The 11,057-nt window shown below is 42.4% G+C and overlaps 1 protein-coding gene across 1 annotated transcript in view; it reads left to right on the top strand.

Moving 5' to 3' along the window:
* The window catches only part of LOC105553393 (14-3-3 protein beta/alpha), an 18,914-nt gene extending 18,470 nt beyond the window's left edge, over positions 1–444 (top strand). Inside the window, 1 exon segment of the mRNA XM_011999450.1 lies at positions 395–444. Within this exon segment, the coding sequence (XP_011854840.1) occupies positions 395–444 (50 nt within the window).
* The last annotated feature ends 10,613 nt before the right edge of the window (positions 445–11,057 follow it).

Genomic DNA, 11,057 nt, shown 5'->3' with positions numbered 1-11,057 from the left:
TGCAGGAGTCCAAGCAAGAGGATTGTAGATTGTAGCCTGGAAGAGGCCAGTACCTGTGGTGATGATGGACACCAGGTGGATATGTTGGAGAGACACTTAGGAGGTAAAATTGACAGGTAGTAGCTTAGAGATGGGTTGAATATGAGAGAAAAGGAAGAGAACATTACAGAGCATTCTTAGGTGTCTGTCTTCCACACTGCATAGGCTGGTGCCATTTGCAGAGTCAAGGACCATGAGACAAGGACCAGGTTAATGGGGAAAGATCAGGGGTTCCGTCTTGAAGGGACTGGCATTGAAATCACGCACAAGCAACCTAAGACACTTACAGAGCACAGCCACAGTGTTAGCTGCCAAATCAACGTTAGCAGCTGCTTGACATCTCATTTTCTCCTAGGGCCCAGTGAGTGGCTGGATGGGGTGACTGTTTTGCACGCAGGCCCCTAGCCTGGCTGCATAAGGCTGGGAACTTTATAACAAAACAGGCACCAGGACCATGGGCCCAGGAGATTCTAAGTCAGTGGGTCAAAGGGAACTAAGCAACTGATTTAAAACAATCAGGGTTTTTTTTTTTTTCTGGTGCACAGGCAGGATGGAGAGTCCCTCAGAGGCCTGGGCTGAATTCCGATTCCTCCAAGAGTCAGTGCTTCCACCCCGTACGGCTAGGGTTCTCAGCCACCCTGGAGTTTGAACCCTGGGGCTCATAGGGTTCTAGTATGGTTGGGGAGAAAGATGGTAACCAAATTCTCGCAGTGATAGACACAGCAACCCTCCATAATGGCAATGTGCAGGATTCTGAAAACATGTCACAATGGAACCATGTTAATCCAGCGGCAAGGGGTCCGCCTTTTGTAGGTGATCCTAGTCTTTGACCAAAGCCAATGAACTCCTCCCTCTTCTTTGATTTTCAAAGTGATAAAAGCAAAGGCAGCTTTGTCATGGTGAGCTACTTCTCACAGGAGTCAGGATCTGCATCTGCAGACTATACAAAGACAACACAGATTAAAAGCACAATCGTCATTGAAATCACAGAACTTCCAAGTGTGTTTATCCATTTTACTGGGTTACTAGCTGCTAATCTGTCTGCAGCTCTTTTAAGCACTCCAGTTCCTGGCATTAAAGTCAGGTGTGCCTGGGATGCTTTAAATATTTGTTCTTTTAATTTTGCAATATCCAAAAACAAGTTTGTAGAGTGTCTTTCTAGATGCTTTTTTATTCTTTCCCGAATTTTGATCTTATTAAGAACTATTAATAGTTTCTACAAATCCTTGTGTTTAGCTTCTAGAGTGGGCCATATCATTTGAGGTTGAGGTGCCACTATAGCTCCGTAGTTCCAGATAATAGGAACTCTTGCCGTACTTCTTATCATTTCTACCATCTGACCGTTTTGTTCAGATCATCTGAACATAGTGTGGCCATGGCATGCAGACTGAGAGGTGCAATTCAAGCTAACCATCCCCTTAGGGGATCAATTAATGATTCCATAGGAATCATTGTGCAGCACCTCTGCCTGTTCTGCAATGCAATCCTCCTAAACAAATATGTTCATTCTTTCTGGCCAGGTTCAATTTTGTTTACAAATAGGTTTTTGAGGGTGGTATGCCTCAATTATAGGAGCAGATTTGTTATAGTACATACCGAGATCGGAAAACATGTGTAACTGTGTCATAGAGTGATTACATCCAGGCATTATTACCAGTCAAGATTGATAAATATGCCCAACGAGTATCATTGCTCTCTGTGCCAGCCCTTGTTGAAGGAATACTCACGGCAGTGGTGATCACCGCTATCATAGCTACCATTCAATTACTCATTGTGACTGGTTGTCCCGCTTTCCTCAGGTTTTCTTCCGCCATCTGTGATAGCTTCTTGATCTGACCCCAGGTGGGTGGCTGTGTTCAATGGGTGTTGGTTGTGGCAGTTGGGGTCCTCCTCAGCATCAGTCTCAACATGGCTTCAACCAGGGGGTCCTTGGGATCCTCCTGGAATCTCTTCCTCAGCATCTGGCTCATAATAAGGTTTCAGGTGTCTTGATGATATCCAAATTGGTTGTTGATTTTGGCCTGGAGAAACACAAGCATAACCTCTACCCCAAGTTATTATTTTACCTATTTCCCAACTTTTTGTTATCGGATCTCTCCACCAACCCAGTTGTTCTGCTTCTGTCTTTGCAGCTGGTTTCTGTAGATGCTGTTCAGCTGCTGATAACATCTGGCCTTTGGGCAGGCTCAAAAAATTTAAAGTTAATAATGCTAGATTCAGTTGTGTATGGGCTGTCCCATAATCCCTATTCTCCCTCTTTTTTGTTTTTGTCATTAGTTATTTATCTGTATGAAATAGTAACTGAGCATTTTAAATTAACTGTGTGGAGTGAACCACATATGAAGAATCAGAAATCACATTAAAAGGCATATCAAAAGCAGTCAATACCTCAATTACAGCTACAAGCTCTGCTTTTTGAGCTGAAGTATAGGGCATCTGGAAAACTTTACTTTTCAAAGCAGAATAAGAAGCTTTACCATTACTAGACCCATCTGTAAAACAATGAAAACGCTTAGCAGACTGCAGGTTGTTTACCACAGGAATTGTAAATGCAAACCGTTCACAGTCTTGCTCAACTAAGGTGATAGTAAAGAAACAATCTTTTAAATCTATGACTATTAAAGGCCAATTTTTTGGAATTATAGCAGGAGAAGGCAATCCTGGCTGTAATGCTCCCATAGGTTCTATAACTGAATTGATGGCTTTTAAGTCAGTTAACATTATCCATTTACCTGACTTTTTTCTTAATTACGAAAACTGGAGAATTCCAAGGGGAAAACGTTGTAGCTATGTGCCCATTTTCTAATTGTTCAGGAAATAATTTCTCTAAAGCCTCCAGTTTCTCTTTACTTAGTGGCCATTGTTCTATCCAAATTGGCTTATCTGTTAACCATTTTAAAGGTATAGGTTCTGGAGGCTTAACAATGGCCACCATCAAAAATGATATTCTAATCTTTGGCAGGAACTTTGTCTTTCTGCTTGAGGCAGTTCTTTCAAAGCTTGCAAATTTTTTTCTAGTCCTATACCAGGGACATACCCCATTTCATGCATTATATGTTGACTTTGAGGGCTATATAATTGTTCTGGAATTAGAATTTGTACTCCCCACTGTTGTAATAAATCTCTCCCCCATAAATTCATAGATACAGAAGTTATAATTGGTTGAAGAGTCCCAGGTTGTCTATCAGGCCCTTCACAATGCAAAATATAGCTACTTTGATATACTTCAGGGGCTTTACCAACTCCAGCTATGTTAAATTGAGCAGGTTGAATTGGCCATGCAGAAGGTTAGTGCTATAGAGAAATGATCTAAATGTCTGCTCCTATATCTACCAAACCTTTAAATTTCTTTCCCTGAATAGTTATTTCACAGGTAGGACATTTATCAGTAGTTTGACTTACCCGATAAGCTGCTTTGCCTTGTTTATTTGTGCTTCCAAATCCTCCTGTTCATTTAATTTCACTTTTTCCCATTCCCACATAATGGCACAATCAAGAGCTGTGCTATGTGCTCTCCTGGCTCTGCCTTCCAGGGAACAGAAGTAGATACAACAATTCGAATTTCCCCATTATAATCTGAATCAATGACTCCTGTATGTATTTGTACCTCTTTTAAAGTTAAATTAGACCTTCTTAAAAGTAATCCTATCGTCCCTACTGGCAAGGGTCCGCAGACTCCTGTTGGGACCTTTCGTGGAGGTTCCCCAGGCAGAAGACTCACAGTTTTTGCACAGCATAAATCTGATGCGGCACTACTGACTGTGGCAGGGGACAGACATTGTACAGGGGTGAGGGAATGGTCTGAGCTGGAAATGGCCCTATTTGGAATGGGGCCTGGGACACATCCCTCATGGCATTTCCTGAAATTGGGTCCCCACCTTGATCAAACTTAGAGTGACACTGATTAGCCCAGTGTTTTCCTTTTTTAGAAATTGGACATATTCCAGACTCAGCAGTTTTCTTTTCTCCCCTATCTGGCGGCATGACTCACTGATTTTTTTCTACACTCTTTTTTAGTATGACCATGCTTCCCACAGTTAAAACAAGCTCCAGGTAATGGAGTATTTCCTTTATCCACTCTCAGTCCTGCCATTGCCTGTGCTAGCAGAGTAGCCTTATGCAGATTATCTCCAATACCATTACAGGCCTTGATATAATCAACTAAATGTGCTTTCCCTCTGATAGGTTGCAGAGCAGCCTGGCAATCAGGATTAGCATTGTTGAAAGCTAATAACTGCAATACTATATCCTGAGCAGCCGAATCTGCAATCACCTTTTTAAGAGACTCCTGTAACCGAGCTATAAAATCCATGTATGGTTCTTTTGGTCTCTGATTTATAGCACTAAAGGAAGGATATTGTTCTCCACATGAAGTGATTTTTTCCCAAGCTCTAATGCACACTCCTCTAAGCTGTTCTATGGCATCATCCTGCATGACCACTTGTGCATCTAAACCAGCCCAGCCACCAACCCCCAAAAGTTGGTTTGCAGTTATATTAATTTGAGGTTGGACCTGCGTATTGCAAGCAGCCTGAATGGAAGCTTCATCTGCCCACCAAGTTTTAAATTGTAAAAACCGAGCAGGAGTTAGACAAGCTCAAGTAGGAGCATCCCAGTCAGTAGGAATCATCCAACTGGAAACAGCAACATTCTTTAACAGTCCCATTACAAAAGGAGAATCTTGTCCATACTGATTAATAGCTTGTTTAAATTCTTTGAGTAATTTAAAAGGAAAAGGCTCAAATGTAGCTATAACATGTCCCTGTTGATCTGGGGGGTGTATTCTAACAGTGAACTGCCAAGCCTCTAAATCACCCTCGTGTCTAGCTTGCTGAATTCCTGCCTGGCTAGAACTGAGAGCAGTCACTTGAGGCACTGCTTGAACAGTCACTGGGGCCACTACTTTTCCCCAGTGTCCTCCAGAAAAGAAAGATCTGGAGGGTCAGGCCACTCTTTTTTTTTCAAAAGAATAATGAGGGGGTGCAGAAGGGTAGGGATGAACCTCTCCCTCCTTTGCTGCTTTAGCTTTAGCTGGCAAATAAACCTGCTCTGTAACCTCTTCTGTTATTTTGTTATACTCTCCTTACCCCTCATCATTAGTGTGAAAAAGTTCCAAGGTGGAACAAACCAGAACCCACACTTGTCCCATTGTTACCCTGATACTTCCAAACTCCCCCTCTTACTCAACACAGGGATTGCTTTAAGAGTACTCGGGTGTCCTCCAGCTTAGTTCCAAGTTCTCCAACTGTCACTCTGGCAACCCTTCTACCTGGATTTGAGACCCACATTGGGCGCCACTTGCTGAGACCAGCTCAGTCGGGGAGACCCCAACCCAGCAGTGCTAGAGGAATTAAAGACACATACACAGAAATATAGAGGTGTGAAGTGGGAAATCAGGGGTCTCACAGCCTTCAGAGCTGAGAGCTCCGAACAGAGATTTACCCACATATTTATCAACAGCAAGTCAGTCATTAGCATTGTTTCTTTAGATATTAGATTAACTAAAAGTATCCCTTATGGGAAACCAAGGGATGGGCTGAAATAAAGCAATAGGCTCTGGCTAGTTATCTGTAGGAGGAACATGTCCTTAAGGCACAGAGTGCTCATGCTATTGTTTGTGGTTTAAGAACACCTTTAAGCGGTTTTCCACCCTGCGTGGGTCAGGTGTCCCTTGCCCTCATTCCAGTAAACCCACAACCTTCCAGCGTGGGCATTATGGCCATCCTGAACATGTCACAGTGTTGCAGGGATTTTGTTTATGGCCAGTTTGGGGCCAGTTAATGGCCAGATTTTGGGGGGCCTGTTCCCAACAAACTCCACCATTCACATGGGTTTGCTGAGCCTTCTTTTCCCACCATGTGAGATGAGGATAGCAGCTGCCACTAGGTTGCTGTATTGAATGGGATCCTGTTTGTGGAAGCACTGGAGTAATGCCTAAAAAGACTCCCAAACCCCAGGGTGGCTGAGGATGGTGCCACTCGGGCATTAATGTGCACAAAGCAGCTGCAGATCCTGTAAAATGTACCTTGTACTTCAGTCGCCCTGGGTGGGGCATGTGAATCTGCCTTTAGAGCACACTCCCATATGAGTCAGTGCTCTGTTGTGTGAGTCATGGGTCCTCTGAGTGGTAAAGGTTGAGGAAATCTGCATGTGGTGTTAGGAATGACCTCTTAGTTGAGGTCTTCATGAGGTTGGCATTTGAGAAGATCACCACAAGATTACTTCATATTTGATAATTGGTTTCTTCGGCAATACTAATAACCAAAAGAAAAGCCATTCTAATCCCCAAGACAGCAATCATAGAAACAGTGAACCCTGCAGCTCTGAGCACTGTGATAATAAAAAGCAAGCAGCCCACTAGAGCATTGGTTAGAGAAAAATAGAACAGTCAAACCTGTGATTGCCATAAAGCACTGCATAAACAGCATACGCTGCATGGGCAGATGAATAAATCAACCCCACCCACTGCAAATGTAGCCTATTTCAACATGCTTCATTCCAAAGTACTTTTGATTAGAAAGTTTATTCAGGAGGTAAACGCAAATTACCTCTGGGTGTGTTCCCTTCAGCCAGCTGTTGAGGAATATTAAGTGCAAGGGTTCAGCACCCAAAGATCTTATTTTGTGCAAGCCCAATGATGCACTGTTTTCTTAGGCAGGGATTTTGAGTACGTCTTTCAGAGCTGCAATTTTCAGCAGCACAGCCAGGGCGTTTAAAAGGATGATCATGAGAATAAGATTCAGGTGATTGGAGGTGCTCACAGTTTCACAAAGAGAGTTATTTGTATGGGATACAGCCCAGGATGGCACATGCCAGACCTCTTTTAAGTTGATTACATTTGCAAAAGGCTCTAACAAACAGAGCATGTAGAGAAATGAAATACATTTTGAAATTAAGCACGTAAAAGAAATCAAGCTATTCGTGTTGTAGAGAGAGCTTGAGAGCAGAGAGAGGAGAAAGCAGAAAGGGTTTGCAGAGACCCCAGTATTCCAGAATAGCCTTGACTTCAAGGAGACTGCTCTAATGTCCCCATAATCACCCCAGTATTTGTCACACCAAAAATATCATTACCATGAGGGGCAGGCACTAACATTTATTTGTGCTCATTTTGTTTCCAGGCACATTATGTACTTTTTCTTTTTCTTTTCTTTTTCTTTTTTTTTTTTTTTTTGAGACAGAGTCTCAGTCTATCACCAGGCTGGAGTGCAGTGGCATGATCTTGGCTCACTGCAATCTCTGCCTCCCTGGTTCAAGCAATTCTCCTATCTCAGCCTCTTGAGTAGCTGGGATTACAGGCATGCACCACCATGCCCAGCTAATTTTTGCATTTTTAGTAGAGATGGGGTTTCACCATGTTGGCCAGGATGGTCTTGATCTCTTGACCTTGGGATACACCTGCCTCAGCCACCCAAACTGCTGGGATTACAGGTGTGAGTCACCACGCCTGGCCTAGTCACCTGATTTTTGACAAAGAAGAAATGCAATTCAATGGATAAAGGGACAGTCTTTTTTTTCTTTTTCCTTTTCTTTTTTTTTTAGATGTAGTTTTGCTCTTATTGCCCAGGCTGTAGTGCAATGGCATGGTCTCAGGTTACTACAACCTCTACCTTCCAGGTTTGAACAATTCTCCTGCCTCAGCCTCCTGAGTAGCTGGAATTACAGGTTCCTGCCACCATGTCTGGCTAATTTTTGTATTTTTAGTAGACATAGGGTTTCACCTTGTTGGCCAGGCTTGTCTTAAACTCATGACCTCAGGTGATCAGCCCGCCTCGGCCTCCCAAAGTGCTGGGATTGCAAGTGTGAGCCACTGTGCCTGGCCCAAAGGTACAGTCTTTTTAACAAATGGTGGTGGAACAACTGGATATCACATGCAAATGAAAAAAAAAAGGATCTAGACAAAGACCTTACACCCTTCACAAACTGAACTCAAAATGGGTCATAGATCTAAATGTAAAACATAAAAGTAAAAAACTTCCAGAAGATAACATGGGGAAAATTTACATGACTTTGGATTTGATGATGAGTTTTTGATGCTACATTGAAAGCATAATCCATGAGGGGAGAAAATAGGTAAGCTGGACTTAATCGAAATTAAAACTTCTGCTCTGTGAAAGAAACTGTTATGAGAAAAAAAGGCAAAGCCACATAGTTGAGCTTAGACATAGTTGTGAAGAGACACCAGCATGCTTTTTGTGAGTCATTTCCCTCCCTCTCTCTCTCTCTCTCTCTTTCCCTTTTGTCCCTCAGGTCAGTGGGGAGTGGTTCTTTCTGCCTCCTTTGAGGTCCTTGTTAAGAGATGGAAACTTGTCACTAAAAAACACAGTTACGAATAAAATCCCTGAGTGCAGGTACTGGTCAACAGTGTTAAAAAGCTTCTGTATGTATGAAAATTTACAGAAATAGAAAACAATATATAAATAACATTTGAAGTGTTTTCTGTAATAAATGTAAAACATGATAATGTTGGAAAGCTTGGAAACACTTGCAAACTGGACCAGCCCCTTCAGAATAAAATGGCTCTTCCTGCTGGCTAAATCTATGTGGAACTTGCTGTGGGGTTGATGAGAACATCAGGCTCATTCATAGTTCCAGTCAGAAGAATAAGAGACTAGTGACATCCCGTAGGCCTAGTTCTCACACTGCTGAAGGAGCCTGACCATTCTGAAATCCATAGTCTTATTTCAAGAATGAGTGAAGGGGCTGGGCACGGTGGCTCATGCCTGTAATCCCAGCACTTTGGGAGACCAAGGCAGGCAGATCACTTGAGGTCAGGAGTTTGAGACCAGCCTGGTCAACATGGTGAAACCCCGTCTCTACCGAAAATACAAAAAAATTCGCCCAGTGTGGTGGCCCATGCCTGTAATTCCAGCTACTCAGGAAGCTGAGGCAGGAGAATCGCTTGAACTCAGAAGGCAGAGGTTGCAGTTAGCTAAGATCATTCCACTGCACTCCAGCTTGGGTGACAGAGTGAGACACCATCTCAAAAAAAAAAAAAAAAATGAGCGAAGGAGTCTCCCCCTTGAGAAAATGTTGACCTGTAAAAGATTGTGAGGACCTGAATCGGTCCACTCCTCTGTGGTTCGAAATTATTTTATTTTCCATGCTACGACTTGGGGACAAGCTAAAGCAATTTTTCTCCTTCCTGATGGCTATAGCAAAACTATCAATATTGTCATGGCTCCAGCCAAAGAAGAGAGTGGCCACGGATTCTTGCCTAGATTTCTGTTCATTTCTCTCTCCCTGTGTTGGAGGGGCAGCAAGTTGTCTGGCTGGACTGTTCTGATCATGCATGAAGTACCTGGTGAGCAAGGAATTCATATGGTTTCCTAGTTGCATGTTTAGGGTAACCACATGGGATCTGTAAAGGTGAAAGCAGCTCTGTCATGGTCAGTGGCAGGCTGGAACCACTGGACAGGTTTTCACTGCCTTCCTGGGTTGCTCTTCCAGGAGGACCCACATATGTGACAATGGCTCTTGGGGTCTTGGGGCGAGATAACAGGGATCTTAAGCCTCGATTTAGTGTGTCCTTAGGGAAGTTTTAAATGTTGGGCATTGCTCCTAGCACAGGATTCTTAGCAAATAGTAGTCATGGTACTTTCTGGCTTGCTGATTGCTTAAACAGAAGTTTCAAACATAGAAACAGGTCATGGTTTTTATACGTTATTGTATGTCTATAACTAGATGCTGGTCACAGCAAAGCCAGGTTAAAAAACCAAGATGCTGCTGGTGGTGAATCCCATTTGCAATAGTACAGTAACTAAAAATCCAAAAGAAAAAAAATACAGGAGCTTTCATGACATAAACCATAAACCTTTACAGACACCAATAAAAGTAGACTTGAATAAGTTGCAAGACGCTATAATAAGATTAAATTCAAATCAAAGCCCCATCAGATTGGGAGAGCATGATTGGACAAAATGTTGCTAAAATATCCTGTAGCTAAGCGCCAATATTCACCAAGAAATCTTTAAAAATCCAGAGTATTGGGAAAATTTGAATTTATCATAGACCTCTATGCAGATGTAGGTCTGTTAGCCAAGCACTTAACGCTGTATCAGAAGATATTACAAGCTGATGATATGTGCCAAAGCCTGCAATACTTTAATCACCATTTCTCAGATTTATGTAAAAAGCAATTAAGGAAAGTTGTGAAATAAGAACATAAATTACCAGATGAACATTTGACATTTAGTGCCCTATAACTAGTGATGAGAGAGCACTCCAGCACTGGATATTAGTGAACTCTTAAAGCAATCTCAAATTATGTGGAATTCAAATTCTGTGGAGTAATTAGAAATCTAAATAGGAATAAACTTTTCTCATTTAAGACATTTCGGACTTAACTATTATTGAATTATCCATGAGCAAGAGTTGAGGAGGACTAGAAAAAAATCCCTTTCATGAAGAGCCCAAAACAGTAAATAAGAGCAAGAGATGAGAAGCAGTAATAGAAATCGAAGGTCAGGACTTTTCTCTATATCGCTCAACCACAACCCATGCCCTTTAAAAGTTTACTAAGAGGGTATTCTGCACGAGAGTTTAACCACCTTCTATGTTAGCCAACCCTACGCTGTTCCTTAATTATACATTGCAATTAGTACACAAAACAAAACACAACACCTAATAAATTAAAGAAAATAAATTCAGGTCTTAAGATACTTGCATCTGTCTTGATTAAAGTTCTGAGTCGATTATTTGATAAAAGGGTGAGGTGCCTGCTTTTATGCTCAGCTGGAAGAGCCGTACATGTCACATGAAGGTATTCCATACACCTGGTGCAGGCAGGGCCTCAGAAGAATGAGCAGTCATGGGCTTCTCCAAACCAAACAACTGGGCCCTCACCTCTTCAACATGGAATTATTCTCATGCAAATAGACAACAGGTCTCACAGCAGAATGGCAAAATTCTGAAAGCATTATCTCAAAGGACTAGAAGGGGACATGAAAAAATGGTGGGCCGGGCATGGTGGCTCACGCCTATAATCCCAACACTTTGGGAGGCCGAGGTGGGCGGATCAC

The sequence above is a fragment of the Mandrillus leucophaeus genome, unplaced genomic scaffold (genome assembly GCF_000951045.1).
Source record: "Mandrillus leucophaeus isolate KB7577 unplaced genomic scaffold, Mleu.le_1.0 Scaffold593, whole genome shotgun sequence".
In the NCBI taxonomy this organism is placed as follows: domain Eukaryota; kingdom Metazoa; phylum Chordata; class Mammalia; order Primates; family Cercopithecidae; genus Mandrillus; species Mandrillus leucophaeus.
This window is presented reverse-complemented; position numbering and strand designations above follow the sequence as displayed.